Below are 17,631 nucleotides of genomic sequence, written 5' to 3'. Positions count from 1 at the left end.
ACTAGTTCAACCATTATGGAAAACAGTATGGCGATTCCTCAAGGATCTAGAACTAGATGTACCATATGACCCAGCCATCCCATTACTGGGTATATACCCAAAGGATTATAAATTATGCTGCTATAAAGACACATGCACTCGTATGTTTATTGCAGCACTATTCACAATAGCAAAGACTTGGAATCAACCCAAATGTCCATTAGTGACAGATTGGATTAAGAAAATGTGGCACATATACACCATGGAATACTATGCAGCCATCAAAAAGGATGAGTTTGTGTCCTTTGTAGGGACATGGATGCAGCTGGAAACCATCATTCTTAGCAATCTATCACAAGAACAGAAAACCAAACACCGCATGTTCTCACTCATAGGTGGGAACTGAATAATGAGATCACTTGGACTCAGGAAGGGGAACATCACACACAGGGGCCTGTCATGGGGAGGGGGGGGAGGGGGGAGGGATTGCATTGGGAGTTATACCTGATGTAAATGACAAGTTGATGGGTGCAGCACACCAACATGGCACAAGTATACATATGTTACAAACCTGCACGTTATGCACATGTACCCTACAACTTAAAGTATAATAATAATAAATAAATTTAAAAAAAAAGAAAAAAGAAAAAAAAAGTTGAATTAAATATCCTCAAATGAGCATTCAGAAATATTAAAAAAGCAATTTAAGCAAGAAATTCAAAAACCAAGAACAGAAATGGGGAAAAAATCAGAACGAAATAAAGAGTTTATTAGACATAGAAAGGGAATGGAAAAAAATGAGAACATTATCAAAAAATAAGGACGAAATCACAAGATGATTAAAAGAAAAAAAATTCAAATAAGTTAATGAAGGAATTGAAGTAAAGGCACTAAAACAATGAAGAATGAAAATGATACCAGAGAAAGAAATGAGAAGTATCAAAGTGGCAGAAATGGAAGAAAGGCACATACTTAAAACTGGAGCGCCTGAAAAAAAACCCCACAGCAATGAACCAAAACTAGTGTTTAAATTATAATCCAAGAAAACTTTCCAGAAATAAAAGAAGACCTGAATCGGGTCTTCTTTGGAAAGGATCCAGGGGGTACTGGAAAAAATTAATCTGGTATGGTAAACTAACTCAAGACATCTTTCAGTAGAACTATGAAAAATGAAGAAAAATTCCTCCAGGCACAGAAGTCACATAATTTATAAGGGACAGAAGAATTTGACTAGCATCAGACTTGTTAAAAGAAACATACAAACCAAAGCAGTGGTGTAGATGCATTTTTAAGACACTTTAAAAAGAGAGAACCAAGTATTTTATATCTAGCCAATCTGTCATTCAAGTATAGAAGTTATAAAAAAAAGTTTCATATATGCAATAATAGAGGAAATAATAGCAAATACAAAATACAAAACTAAGTTCCTAAATACAAAAAGTTTAAAAGAGAATCATATACAGAAACAAAGCAAATATAGTCAAATACACATAAAACTTAAAAGTTTTCACATTATCTCACAAAGCAAAGACAGACTCAACTTATGCTACACAGAGAAGACAAAAACAGATTCAGAAAGGTGAAAAATAGAATGATGGCAGCAGCATGGCAGGCAAATACCATTTCCATATGGAAACTAAGGAAGACATTTAAAGCAAGGATAAGAAGCAAATTCATGGCCTCAAAAGCTTTATCAATAAGAATGAAAGAGTGAAAATAAATGAATTAAATCCTTGACTTAAAAATCTAAATAAAGAATAACAAAATAAAGCGAAAAAAGTACAGGAGAGGAAATACTCATGAGAATAGTCTATTATATCTACCCCTCTGTGTTATCTATTTTTCTGTTTTATATTTCTTCCCTATATTCTAGGATTCCTTCTTTCATTTCCTTTTTGTTTTCAGAACTTTTTAAATTTTATGTTCAGGGGTACATGTGAAGGATGTGCATGTTTGCTACATAGGTAAACATGTGCCATGGTGGTTTGCTGCACCTATCACCCATTACCTAGGTATTAAGCCCAGCATGCATTAGCTATTTTTCCTGATGTTCTCCCTCCCCCTCCCCTTCCCTGACAAGCCCCAGTGTGTGTTGTTCCCCTCCCTGTGTCCATGTGTTCTCACTGTTCAGCTCCCACTTGTGAGAACATGCAGTGTTTGGTTTTCTGTTTGTGCATTAGTTTGCTGAGCATAATGACTTCCAGCTCCATCCATGTACTCACCAAGGACATGATCTCATTTCTTCTTATGACTGCATAATATTCCATGGTGTACATGTACCACATTTTCTTTAGCCAGTCCATCATTCATGGGCATTTGGGTTGATTCCATGCTATCAAAAAAGAGCTCACATAGCCAAGGCAATCCTAAGCAAAAAGAACAAAGCTGGAGGCCTCAGGCTACCAGACTTCAAACTATATTACAAGGCTACAATAACCAAAACAGCATGGTCCTGGTACAGGCACATAAACCAATGCAACAGAATAATAAAACCACATATCTACAACCATCTGGTCTTCAACAAATCTGACAAAAGAACTTCAATTAACCATTCTTTAAGGTTTTCTGCTAGCCACAAATTATCTTAATTTTCCTTGATTGGAGAATGTCTATTTCCCCTTCATTCCTAAAGGAAACATCCACTGGATAGGTAATTCATCTTGACAAATGCTCTGCCACAACCTTCTGGCCTCCTTAGTTTCACATGACAAGTCTGCTACAATTCAAGTCAGTTTTGCCCGGTAGGTGATGTGTCATTTCTCCGTAACTGTTTTCAAGATTTTTTTCTTTTAGTTTTAAAAGTTAACTTATAATGTATCTTGGCATGGATTTATCTGGGTTTGTCTTACTTGGGAATCACTCAGTGTCTTCACTCTGCAGGTGTGTCTTTCACCAAATTTGGGGAACTTTTAGCAATTACTTCTTAAAATACTATTCAGCCCCACTCTCTTTTTCCATTCCTTCTGAAATTTTGATGATACAAATATTAGATCTTTTGTTACTATACCATAGGTCCTGGAGGCTCTGTCCTTTCTCCTGTGATTTCTCTCTCAATTTAGATTGGGAGATTTCTATTGTTCTATCTTCAAGAACACTGACTGCTTCCTCTGTAATATTCACTCCGCTACCAAGTCCATTTACTAAATTTTAATGTCAGTTATTGTATTTTTCAGTTCTATAATCACCAAATTCTTCTTTAAAAAAACAAAAACAATTCTTTGGTGAGATTTTATAGCCTTTTTCATTTGTTTCCAGAGTATTTAAAACTGCTCACTGAAGTGTTTTTATGATGACTGCTTTAAAACTCTTGTCAGATAATCACCACATCCTATTCATCTCAGTGTTGACATCTGTTGATTGTCTTTTCTCATTCAAGTTGTATTTTCTTCATTCTTGCCAAGATGAATGGTTTTTCTCTTGTGTGCAGTACATTTTTTAATATTATGTTAGAGACTGTGGATCCTATTTTAAATTTCTATTTCAGCAGACAGTCACTTTGTTTTTAGGTTTATCATGCAAGTCCTGGCCTACTTCTGTGTGCTATAGTTACAATGACAGTTTACTTTTCAGAGCCTTTGCAGTGCTAGTGCTATTCTGGTCATCTTGATTCATCTGGTGCCCTGGTACTCTGTCTCTGCCCCAAATCATGCTGCCGATGCAGGAAGAATGTACTTCCCAAGTCCTGTTGCCATGAGGTGGAGGGTGAGAGACACCAGTATTGTGGGGTAGGGGGTCAGCAGAGGGCAGAGGGCTCTTTCTTGGGCTGCCTAGTCCTAGCAGGGCACCTGTTAGATCCCTGCTGCTGCTACCTGCATGGGCAGCCTTCCTGGAGGGAATAGTAGATACCAGACCCACAGGATGGAGAGCATTTCCCTGGACCCTCTTTCTGAGTATCTTCTCCCACTGGATAGAGTTTCAGGAGATGGCAGCCTGTGGTGTTTTTCTGGGAGTTCTGAGGTACCTAACTAGTCTGCCTTTCTATAGCATTGGGCTGGGATTGGAGCTATAGTTATGAAATCATGATTTCATACACACACGTGTGCACATACATGCAGTGAAAGGGCCTAGAAACAAGGACACACTGGTAGTAACGAGTGCACATACCACTCAGGTCTTGGTTTCCAAATACCATTCTCCCCTAAAAGGAACCAGGGCTCCTTGGAAAAATGGCTGATTCCAAGGCTAGCACAAGGAAAATCAAGAAAAGCCTGGAGCATTATAAAGTTATAAAGACATGTCAAAAAGACATCCATTGTAAATGCAAAATTTAGGAAACAACCTAAATGCCAGACATAGGAGAGTGACTGAACGACAGTAAATCCACAGTAGAATACTAGGAAACCACCAGAAAGAATGAGGAAAATTTCTATGAACTGATATCCAGGATAGGTTGTTAAATGAAAAAAAAAGTACAAAAGATTATCTTTAATATAAGAAGAGGAGATGTAAAAAATATACATGTAACAGTTAGTAGTACTCAAAAAAGCCCAACTAAATGGCTCAACCAGAAAACTAATGAGATTTCTTACCTACAGGGAATAGGCAGTAACAGGGTGAAAAGTAAGGTGGAGAGAATGGGCTGGAAGGAATAATGGGGAATATTTTCTGGTATAATTTTATATATATATATATATCTTCCTCATTGAAACATGGTAATGTTTCACCCAAAGTAACTAAAATCAATCAGAATGAAACTTCCCGTCCAAGTTTGTATAACAGGAACCACATTTACTTTCTCACCCTAAAAAACTAAAATACCAAGCAAACTAGATTATAGAGACAACTGTGAACAATTATATGCCAACAAATTAGATAACTTATAAGAAATAAATTTCTACAAACATACAACCTACCAAGAGTAACTTATGAAAACACAAAAAAACTCAACAGACCTATAACTAATAAAGAGAGTAAATCAGTAATAAAATTTTTTTCAACAAAGGAAAACCTCGAACCAGATGGCTTCACTGGAGAATTCTATGAAACATTTAAATAAGAATTCACACCAATCCTTCTCAAGCTCTTCCAAAAAACTGAAGAGAACACTTCTATACACATTTTATGAGGCCAGTATTACTCTGATACCAATCCAGAAAAACATACTACAAGAAAACTACAGGCCAGTATTTCTGATGCATATAGAAAAAAACCCAAATATTTCTATTAAAAATGAGCAAATGACTTAAATAAACATTTCCCCAAAGAATAAATACAGATGCCCAACAGGTATTTAAAATGATGTTCAACATCACTAATCATCAGGGAAATGTAAATCAAAACTACAATGAGATACCACCTCAAACCTGTTAGGATGGCCATTATAAAACAAAACAAACCAAAACAAAACCAGAAGTAACAAGTTTTGGCAAAAATGTAGAAAAATTGGAATGCTTATGCATTGTTGGTGGGAATATAAAATGGTGCAGCCAAAGGGCACATCAGGTAGTCTACATAGAAGAGTTTGCTTCAGAGTGCAGCAATATTAGCCATAAACTAACCAATACTTTAATTCCAGCTAACAAATCTTAAAAGCAAGGCCCGAAAACATCAGCCTGTGTTCAAGCAATTTAACTGCATCACAGAAAAAAGCTCAAGAATATTTATAGGAATAAGAAAATATCCAGCAGCTAACAAGGTAAAATTCACAAAGCCTGGCATCCAAGTAAACATTGCCAAGCATGCAGACACTCAAGAAAACACAACCCCGATATGAGGAGAAGAAACAATTAATTGAAACTGACACAGATGACAGAATTAGCAGGTGGAGGCACTGAGGCAGTTACTATAACTGTATTACACATGGTGAAGAAGTGGTAACAGAGACAGAACATGTTAATTAGAGACACAAAATACTTCAAAGATCCAAAATGAACTTTTAGATATGAAAACTACAATGACTTGAATGAGAAACACACTGGATGTGATTAACAACAGGTTAGATATTGCAGAAAAGCAACCAGTGAACTCTTGAAGACACAGCAATAGTAACTCTCCAAAATTAAATAAAGAACAAAAATAAACATAGGCTCCATGAACCACTGAACAATTTCAAGCAGCCCAATATGCATGTAGTGAGAGTCCCTAAATGAAAGTGAGGTGGGGAGGCAGAAAAATATTTGAAGAAACAATGGCCAAAATTTTCCAAATTTGATAAAAATTATAAACCTAAAGATCTAAGAATTTCAATGAATCCTAAATACAAGAAACATAAAGAAAGCTATAGTAGGGCACATTATATAAACAAACTGCTCAAAATCAGTGGTAAAGAGAAAATCTTATCTCTAGCTGGGAACAGTTAGAAAAGTAACATATTATTTACAGACGAAAGCACAGGGATGTCAACAGATTTCATAAGAAAAAAATGCAAACAAGACAAGTCAAGCAGCATCTTTTAAATTCTTAAAGAAAATTGCTGTTAACCTGCAATTCTACATCCAGGAAACATACCTTTCAAAAATGAAGGCAAAATAAAGACTTCATGACCAGCTGATTTGCACTAAAAGAAAAGTTAAAGGAGGTCTTTCAGACAGCAGGAATACAGTAGGTCAATCTGGCTGTACACAAGTAAAAGGCAGCGAAAATGGTAACTACAGGGTAAATATATAACATTTAAAAAATTTCAAATACTTTTGAAAGGTAATTTACTGTTTAAACAAAAACAATAATTTATTGAGATTTTTATATCATATGTTTAAGTAAAATGTATGACAATAACATGAAATAAATTTAAAAATGCACTTTATCAAAATATGTGGGATGCTGATAAAGCAGTGCTTGGAGAAAAGTTTATAGCACTAAACACCTGTGTTTTAAAAAAAGAAAAAAACAAGAAAGGTCTCAAGTCAATGACCTTGCTTTATAACTTAAAAAAAAAAAAAAACCTAGAAAAGGCCGGGCGCGGTGGCTCACGCCTGTAATCCCAGCACTTTGGGAGGCCGAGGCGGGCGGATCACAAGGTCAGGAGATCGAGACCACGGTGAAACCCCGTCTCTACTAAAAATACAAAAAATTAGCCGGGCGCGGTTGTGGGCGCCTGTAGTCCCAGCTACTCGGGAGGCTGAGGCAGGAGAATGGCGTGAACCCGGGAGGCGGAGCTTGCAGTGAGCCGAGATCGCGCCACTGCACTCCAGCCTGGGCTGGGCGACAGAGCGAGACTCCGTCTCAAAAAAAAAAAAAAACCTAGAAAAAAAGGAGAGCAAAACCCAAAGTAAGCAGAAGAAATGAGGTAATAAAGATCAAGTAGAAATCAATGAAACAGAAAACAAAAACAGTAGAGCAAATCAATGAAACCAAAAGCTGGTTCCTTGAGAAAATTAATAAAATTGATATACCTCTAACCAGACTGATAAGAGAAAAAAAAATAGAACACAAACATCTAATACCAGGAATGAAAGAGGAACTATCACTACAGATACTATAGATACATGAAAGAAAGAAAACATTATGCCTTTGTCTATAAATTTGACATCATAAATAAAATTTAAAAATTCCTTGAAAGATACAACCAAAGTTCACTCAAGAGGAAATGGATAACACGAATAGCCTTATATCTTATTAATGAAATGGAACTTGTAGTTAAAAAACATTCCTACAAAGAAAGTTCTAGATGGTTTCACTGGTAAATTCTACCAAATATTTAGGGAAGAAATCATGATTTTACACAAATTCTTCAGAAAACTGGAGAAGAAAGAACAACTTCATAACGCATTTTATGAGGCCAGCATTGCCATGTAACCAAAAAAGACAAAGATGTCATAAGAAAACTATGAACCAATTATTGTCATGAACTTAGGTGCAAAAATTATAAACACAATTTTAGAAAGCTATATCCAACAAAAAATAATACAGCATGACCAAAGTAAGGTCTATTCAAGGAATGCAAAGATGCTATAACATTTGAAAATCAACCTATACAATGCAGCACATTAACAAAACAGAAAAGAGAAACTATATGATTATATCATATCTTCAAAATTCATTTTTGACAAAACTCAGCAAACTGAACAGAAGGGAACTTCTTCAACCTGATAAAGGGCTTCTCTGAAAAATCCTGTAGCTAACACCATTACTTAAGGATGAAAGACTGAATAATTAAACAAAATTTATATTTCAAAATGAGCCATTTAAGACATTTAAAACTACTAAAATATGTGAAAGAATGACACAAATCAAAATTAGAAAAACTGAGAAATGAGCTGACAGAAATCAAAGAATTTGAAATAAAACAATAATTTCAGACATAAAAATTCAAGCAGAGGAAATATGAGGAAATGAACATAATAATAATGCCTTAAGAGGTATAAAAGGTGAAGAGAAGAAACTTTTAGAAATAAAAAAAGAAATAAGATAAAAAGTATTCAAAAGAGAGTGATACGTTTATAACGTATCAAAACTTGTAACACTTTTAACAGCAAACCTTTTGGACAGAAGTAAAACAAGTACTCAACGCAAAAAATAAAAGAGACGGCCAGGTGCGGTGGCTCACACCTGTAATCCCAGCACTTTGGGAGGCAGAGGAGGGCGGATCATCTGAGGTCAGGAGTTCGAGACCAGCCTGGCCAACATGGTGAAACCCTGTCTCTACTAAAAATACAAAAATTAGCTGAGTGTGGTGGTGGGCGCCTGTAATCCCAGACACTCGGGAGGCTGAGGCAAGAGACTCGCTTGAACCCAGGAGCTGGAGGTTGCAGTGAGCCAAGATGGCACCATTGCACTCCAGCCTGGGCAACAAGAGCGAAACTCTGTCTCAAAAAAAAAAAGAAAGAAAGAAAGAAAGAAAAAAGAAGTGAAAAAGAAAAGAAAGAAAAAGTAAAAACAAAAGAGACAAGAATTTTACATAGAGCCAACTTCACTTTCAAGTAAAAGGTGACAAAACAAACTGACAAACACATCAGAATTGAATGAATTCTCTTGTAGAACAAGACTAAAATAACCAAGGTAACTAGGAGATAACGACATAAAGACTGCTGATAAATAAATGTGTATTTGTTCACATAAAAACACAAAATAAGGTTTATAAGGCAGAAAGTACAGTATGCAATACTCTACGTTCTGACAATATAGATACAGAATTAGTAAAGAGAAAAAAAAAAAACGGGTTAAGAGAATGAGAGAAGGATATGCAAAAAAATCTTTATTTCTCATAATCATACGCATGGTGCAGTACAGCAATTCTCATGCATACACTTTGGGAGAAGGCAAATGGATATGTGATATTCTATCATCCATAGGCTTCTTGAGACCCAAGAGAAACAAAAATACAAATACAGGATAGAAGGAGTTAAGTAAAACCTCATATTCTTGAATTTGATTTGTAAATTCAGAACTTGTGAGCTAGTTTACCATAAATGCATGCACACACACACACACACACACACATTTTCATGGTAGATTTTTAATGAGAGAGAGCCTGCACCCTATGATATTTCACGCACACACATTTTCATGGTAGATTTTTAATGAGAGAGAGCCTGCACCCTATGATATTTCCTACCTCTGTCCACTAAGAAGGCCTAGAAACAATGACCTACTCAGTAGCAGTGAGTATCCTTGGGTCCCAGACTGCGGTCTTAAAACACCGTTTCCCCGGTAAAGGCAAGGAGGGTGTCTTGCAGGAATGGCTTCCTCCAGGGTTTGGACAGGAGTCCACAAGAGAGACCTGGAAGAACTTGTCATACATGACACAAGTGTGCTATCAGACCACCAGGGTCGCGTCAGAGAACTCAGGAGAACCCTAAAGAGGCTTCCCTGGTCAACAAAGAAACAATCTGAGAATGAGTAAAGATAATAATTTCAATTAACTTGAAATACATCAAAAATGTTTAAATCCCTATGTTCCTAATGAAACTTAAACACACACATACACAGCCCAAAGAGCCCACATTTGGAAGATGACAGGGAACCAGTTCATTATTTGTAAAACTTGCAAATAAAGACATAAATCAACACTTACTTAACTTTTCCTAAATGAACTCTAGATGACGGATTAGAATGTGACCACTTTGCAATCCCTATTGAATTAACAGATCCGTCATAAGGCACTGAGGGCTAGTACCATAAAGAGAGACATTATGTGCCTTTTGATGGAAGAACAATACTATAGATTTGCCAAAGTGATCAAGCCTGAAGCAATCCAAGTTTCAGATCCAGTTTCTAATATATTAAGCTATACCGTGAGACAAAGGAACATGCTTAGCTACACCACAAGAACTCAAAAAGCAAAATCTGGACCATGAAATCCTCCACATGTTCTATGACTCCAGTTCTTCAACAAATAAATTTCATGAGGATAAAACCAGGCAGATACGCAGGAAACTTGTAGCTAAAAAGAGAAACTTAAGTAACGAAACTATAAAGGAATGCTGGAAAGTTACTATCATAGCAATCAAGACAGCCATTATTGTTTTAGGGCAGCACAAGGGAGTGCTTTGGGACGAGTCACATGAAGGGCTTCTACACTCATTTAGAAAATTATAATTTTGATATAATGGTAGTTTAAGAATGTTTGCCACGTAATACATAACACAGTCAGCCCTCCACATCCATGGGTTCCAATTGCTGCAGATTCAACCAACAGCAGATAGAAAATATTTGAAATAATAATAATAATACAACAGTTTAAAAAGTACAAATGAAAATACAGTATACAACTATTTGCATAGTATTTACATTGCATTAGATGTTATAAGTAATCCAGAGATGATTTAAAGTGTATAGGAAGACGTGCATAGATTATATGCAAATAACACACCATTTTACATAAGAAACTTCAACATCTGCAGATTTTAGTATCCACAGGGGTTGGGGGTGTCCTGGAATCAATCCTTGCAGACACTGAGGGGAGACTGTACTCATCAGTATTAGCCAGCACTAAGTCAGCACACAAAACATTTGCTTTCTGCAGTTTTTATCTGTACTACATTTCAAAACAAAAAAGTTTTCATTAAAAGAGGTAGATGAGCACACTATTAGGAGTTCTCTACTCTGTAATGGTGAAATAGTTTGGCAAAATGTTGGAAAGAAAGAGCATTTTCTGGGGGGAGAGAAAGAGGAGGGATTAACTACTATGAAGGAAAAAGGATATGGAAGGCAAAAATGTTAAAACATAAGGGCAATCCCAAAAGATTAAATCACTGCACCATACATGGAAAAGTGCTGTATTTTGGCATTACTGTAGTTGGTACCATTTCTGATCAGTGTGGAGATGGGAGGTAGAGGAGAATATTCTAGGTTCTGGCTTATAGATATCAGAAAGTTGGTATCATTTCTGATCAGTGTGGCGATGGGAGGTAGAGGAGAATATTCTAGGTTCTGGCTTATAGACATCAGAAATATGACTACAGTGTAATAGAACTGATTCACTAAACCACCCTTCCAAACACATATCCAAATGAGTGTCATTCCATGTAGTTCCTGTGAGCAGACTACACACTTATTCTAATTGTCTTGCTATTGCTCAAAGTAGTTTGAAACTACACTTTCTAAACTGCCTTCAGAAATAATTTAGTTATAGGTGCAAAATAATTGGTCTTATGACTTTACTGTCACACCATCGTTTGAGCAAGATCTGTATTTCCCAGCCCAATTACACAAAATATTCACAAAATTTTGGTCATTTCCAAAAATCAAATCCACTCTGGAAAGGCAAAGATTTGCCACCAGTGAAGACATTCTAAAGAATGTGCCGTATCTGTGAAGGAAACTCAGAGGAGTTCCAAAAATGTTTTGGGCAGTGGCAGTGTCACTGCAATGAGTACTTAACCTCCTCAAGTGACTTAAGAGAAAGAAGTCATATTTATCATAAAATGGGATATGTTTAAAGTACGTATAAAGTCTTATTACTTTATAATAATTTTCCAATATTTACTTGGGCACTGTCTTAAAAAGAAAAACTTCATACTGTAATATTTTTCAAGGATAAGACAGGTTTGCTTGGGAAGAACTGTGTCATGTTGAATGATAATCAGGAAAGGGTCTATTTATTCTGTTATAACTGTTTTAGACAGGAAAACATGCTATTTGGTAGGTTAAAAAAACCAACTTTATGAACTAAACACCCACATCATTAACAAAGATGAAGAATAAAAAGAAGATAAGTACATTAAATTTCCAAACATCAAAATGAAACTAATGATAACTGAAATCTGAAAAAAAAGTGGAAAAAATACATTTTATGGTTATTACATTTATTGGCATAATGCATACTTTGTAGGTATATAGCCATTTCTAATGCAAATTTATTTGCATAAAGATGAATGACTCTTGGCCAAATGATAATAGACTTTCAAGTCACTGCTAGATTCTAAGTATTAAAATTCAAGACTATAAACTCTATCTGGCAGAATTTAACTTTTTCTCCATCTGCTGCTTGGAACAATGAAAAATAAGTCTATGATTTCTATTGTTTTATCAATGGAGTAACATAACAAGAAAGATTTAGTTGTAAATACCAGTTTTATTAATCTTATTTTTGTTAGACTTCTGGACTTCTATTATTTATGAAGCTTTACTAACTTTTTATGTTTTTAAGGAAGCTATGTTTGGGACCTAAGCCAAAAACAAAATTGCAAGAATATAAAATTTCAGTTAGAGTGTCATTCAGGCAAAATGCTAAAAATCTCATGTCTGAGAAAGAAAAGGAAGTTTTAAAGTAGTAATAATAATAAATAAAACATAAAAATAAAAGTTCTAGAGAGTAAAGCACATACACAGTCTACCTGAAAGTATAATCTATTATAATACGACATCTATAATATACATTTCCAGTTTTCCTTCTGGGTATCACCAATAGCATATGTATTAAATGTTACCAAAGAGGAGGTACCCTATAAAACAGAATCACTTCGATTTTATAAACTCTGAGGACCTATCTTAATATTTGACTTATATATATTAAAAATGTTACCATGTTCACATAAATGATCTACTGAAATTTGCTTGGTTTAATGCATCCCACAACATACATGGGAAATAATGACGCTATCTGAAATAATATAAAAAAGCAAAAGTGATAAAAAGTTAGAAAACTAACACTTTACTATTCACAGGCAAAGTAAATATAAGAGGAGGGCTACATTTCTAATAATGGTAAGCAAAGGAATTTGAACCAACCTTCCTTCCCACTGAGAACCAGAATGGCTAGGAAAAATATAAATATATAAATATTTTTAAAATATGTATGAAAGCCATAGATTATTAACAAAGCAAATGAGGAATTAAAAAGATAGATGGCAATCTATAGCGATGAGCATGACGTTTTGGGCCACTTTTCTCCCAGAGGTATCTGCCAATTTCAACAGAGGCAGATGCCTGCCAGCTGAGAGGCAGTTGGGAGACCAGCAAGCTGAGCAGGCATTTCAGCAGATTCAGCAGTCAGAGTGCACCAAGAATGGTGCTTTAGTTTGGAGTTTCAAAAGGCCATACTATAATAGTGAACCAGAAATCAAGCAGCCCTCAGAAAGACTGAAACCCATCTATGGATCATCTCAATCTGATTGCATGAAGGTGGTTCAAGATTTATTAGTGCTTTTTACTTGCCTCTCCAATTTTTCATGTATAATGTCCAGCACCAAATCAAAAATAACCCAGAATAGATGGAGATAAGACACTATCGCTAACACAATAGAAATAGATCCACAAAAGATTTAGATCAGGGACCAGCACATTTGCTATATAAAAGGCCAGATAATAAATATGTTACGCTTTGTTGGTCACATACAGTCTCTTGTATATTCTTTTTCTATTTTTGTTCTATAACCCTTTAAATATATAAAAACTATTCTTAGCTTGGAGATCACTCAAACATTTGTCTGGCATAATCAGATATGTCTTTAGTTTTGCTTCAAATGTTCAAGGAAATAACTGATAGGATTGAAAATTCCAGGAGAGCACAGAAGTCATTAAAAAAAAAAAAAATTGGGCCAGGCATGGTGGCTCACGCCTATAATCCCAGCACTTTGGGAGGCCAAGATAGGAGGACTGCTTGAGCCCAGGAGTTCAAGAGCAGCCTAAGCAAAATGTTGATACCTCATCTCTACAAAAAACTAAAAAATTACCCAGGTGTGGTGGCACAATAAACTAATTTTAACCTTAATCTATAAAAAACACAATTAAGAATAAAATCTTAACGTACTCCCAGAAAATAACAAATAACATTGAATTATCCCTCTGTAAGCATGAAATGCACACATACAAACAAAACTATATACATTAGTAAAGAAAAATAACAGCCTAGTATATATCCAGAGAACGGCTAGAAAATCATTACAGCAATACCAAACTTACCCAATAGCTTCTTCTTTTTCTTTGTTTTGTTTTTGAAACTGAGTCTGGCTCTGTCACCCAGGCTGGAGTGCAGTGGCGTGATCTTGGTTCACTGCAACCTCTGCCTCCTCCGAGGTTCAAGCAATTCTCTGCCTCAGCCTTCCAAGTAGCTGAGATTACAGGCGCCCAGCTAATTTTTTTGTATTTTTAGTAGAGATAGGGTTTCACCATCTTGGCCAGGCTGGTCTTGAACTCCTGACCTCGTGATCCACCCGCCTCAGCCTCCCAAAGTGTAAGAATTACAGGTGTGAGCCATCGTGCCCGACCCAAAGAGCTTCTTAGTTGCATCATTACCACTGGATTAATAAATGGGCTTGCAATGAAGTGCTGCTCATTAAAAATCTATTCTACTCTGTTGGCATGTGCAAATAATGAAAACCATAGAATAATGTCTGTGTTATAACGTGAAAGGGGCCAACTATTATGAAGTAAAGCAGAGGGAATACTTTAAACATGCAGCACCAATTGAGCTGGGGTTATAATTTCATTCTTTGTAGGCTACTGGCAGCATGAGACTTCTTAGCAGAATTTCTCACTTCCAATATAGAATATTATTATTATCATCAGTATTTGTTATGCAGGAAGGAACACTGATGGAAAATCTTAGTATCATGAAATTTCATCAAAATTCTCCATTTACTCTCTGCTTTCCCAATTCAGTTTCTTGGTACTAGTTACGTAGCTGCTTTGGAAATAGGATATGGGCTCAGCTCACTTAAGCAATGATGAGCTTTATGATTAAAGCTCGCAGAAATGCTGCCAGGTAAAATTCTGCTCCACAGTCAAAACAGTCAACATTTAGTTGGATTAGAAGCAGAATGTCCTGCTGTGAAGAGTAGGATTGGCCCTTAGCATGCTGTGTAGCTTGGCACCCAGAATGATTCCCAGGACAAAAGGAAAATCTATAGGTAGATATATACAGATACTATCTCAAACACCAAAAATAACATTTGTGAATAAATATAATAGAAAAACTCTTTCACATGTTGAGCTTTAAAATCTGTCAAACTAATCAACACAGTAAAATAATGTGAAATTATATTATTTCATAAAAATCATACCTTTAAGTAAACTTTATTCCCCATTTTGAAAATCTTTTAGGGCATAAATGTCACCATATTTAAAATTTTCTATGGAAACAACCAAGTACATCTTGCATTCAACTTAATTAATATACACAAAGGAATATAAATCATTGTATTGCAAAGACACATGCACCCATGTGTTCACTGCAGCACTGTTCCCAATAGCAAAGACATGGAATTAACCCAAATGCCCATCAGTGACAGACTGGATGAAGAAATGTGGTACATATACACCATGGAATACTACACAGCCATAAAAAGGAATGAGATCAGGTCCTTTGCAGGGACATGGATGGAGCTGGAGGCCATTATCCTCAGCAACAGGAACAGAAAACCAAACACCACATTTTCTCACTTATAAGCGGTTGCTGAACAATGAGAATACATGGACACAGGGAGGGCAACAACACACACTGGGGCCTGCTGGGGGATGGGGTGGGGAGAGCATTAGGAAAAATAGCTAATGCATGCTGGGCTTAATACCTAGGTAATAGGTTGATAGGTGCAAAAACCACCATGGCATACATTTACCTATGTAACAAACCTGTACATCCTGCACATGTACCTCAGAACTTAAAAATAAAAATTAATTTAAAAAATCATCTTACCTGTGTAAAAAGAATAAACTGAGCAAATTGCCAGGGAAGCATAAAAGCCACATTGGAAAGACAGAGTGCAACGAAGGGGCTTCTATCATTGCTCGAGGTCCTTAATAGAGAGAATTGATACCAATAAGTTTCACCCTGAAAATAGTCTGTCCCTAAAAAGAAAGACTAATTGCAAAATGATAAAATCTAAATTATTACATTGCCTTTACTATTCATACAACAAAATATATAGTTAACTTTTTAAAGTATACTAAAAATAAATTGAAATACTACAGGGCTTGCATGAAGCAATCAAAATTAGAGTTATAAAAATAACGTTGTAATTTACCATTAAATATTTTAAATACAAAAGCTCATCTTCCTCTACATCTGCATGACATTAGAAATTTAATACTCCAGCAAGGAGGTCAGAAAATAGGATGCGGCGCTGCCTCTGCACACCTCAACATGCTTCTCCTGTATGTGCAGCAACAACTTTTACATACCACCACTTTTATGTTTCAAAAAACATTGAAGAGAAATGTAAGTGCTAACAAAGTAATAAGTTTACAACTATGGAAAAATTTAAGCAAAAAGAATCTTAAAATATTAAAAAGTCATTCTAGAATTTAGCTGAAGCAAGTGGAAGTTTAAATGGTCCATTCTGCATTACTGAGATGTATTAGGAACCAATAACTTTTACCATACAGAATTACAGTAACTTTTAGATATGAAAAAAGAAACACAAATATTTTACCTAAACAATAGAACTGTAACTGTTCCTTTTATAAATGCTGTATTGGATTTTGATGAATCTTTGTACAACCGTATATAAATTTTCAAAAACAAAATTCTAAATGTTCATATTGTTTACTAATGTTATCATAAAATACTCATTATGTACTTTGTAGTCTTATATTTTTCAAACAAAAATTACTTTTGACTAAGATACAGAGTATAGCACATGCCCTCAATGATACAACCCTAAATGTTCTAATTAAAGCATTTTATTCCATGAAACCCCTAACTGACCAGACTGATATCACTTCAAAAAAATATAACCCACCTTCCTAGGAATTAAACTGGGAACGAATAGCAAGGGGTGATGAAGAATGGGCAGCTTCCATCACCTAATCTCTGAGAGAAGGCAAAGTGTAGAGCAAAGATATAGAGATCTGAATGAGGAGGAGGTTCCTAAATCCAAATTCAACCCCAGAATATACTCGTCAGGTTGGTAAGAAATCAGAAGTTAGCCTGCTCCATTCTCAAGGTTTGTGCCACCCCAGTACACTACTATTTACCACTCTTCAATTAGCTTTATCTGAGTGCCACAGATATTTGCATGGACGTGTGCAGTGTTCCGTGGTTAAAGAGATAAATATGGCATGGTCCCTGTTTCCAGTAGTACTTTTAAATACATATAATTAGCCAGGTACAGCAGCTCACGCCTGTAATCCCAGCACTTTGGGAGGCTGAAGCGGGCGGATCACTTGAGGTCAGGAGTTCGAGACCAGCTTAGACAACACGGCAAAATCCTGCCTCTACCAAAAATACAAAAATTAGCTGGAGGTGGTGGTGTGCACCTGTAATCCCAGCTACCTGGGAGGCTGAGGCAGGAGAATCGCTTGAACCCGGGAAGCAGAGGGTGCAATGAGCCT

The 17,631-nt window shown here is 35.9% G+C and overlaps 1 protein-coding gene across 2 annotated transcripts in view; it reads right to left on the bottom strand.

The window, feature by feature from the left end:
• LOC126950061 (probable C-mannosyltransferase DPY19L2) overlaps positions 1–17,631 on the bottom strand; it is a 66,806-nt gene that overhangs the window by 35,470 nt on the left and 13,705 nt on the right. The window contains exon 4 of one of the 2 annotated variants that reach the window (XM_050783214.1): positions 15,995–16,094. The exons of the other annotated variant lie outside the window; for it this stretch is intronic. Coding sequence (XP_050639171.1) covers positions 15,995–16,094 — 100 coding nt within the window. The remainder of the gene's footprint in view (positions 1–15,994; positions 16,095–17,631) is intronic. 2 annotated transcript variants of the gene reach the window in all.

This window comes from Macaca thibetana, chromosome 3 (genome assembly GCF_024542745.1).
Source record: "Macaca thibetana thibetana isolate TM-01 chromosome 3, ASM2454274v1, whole genome shotgun sequence".
Taxonomy (NCBI): domain Eukaryota; kingdom Metazoa; phylum Chordata; class Mammalia; order Primates; family Cercopithecidae; genus Macaca; species Macaca thibetana.
Note: the sequence above shows the minus strand (reverse complement) of the source record. Positions and strands in the feature narration are given on the sequence as shown.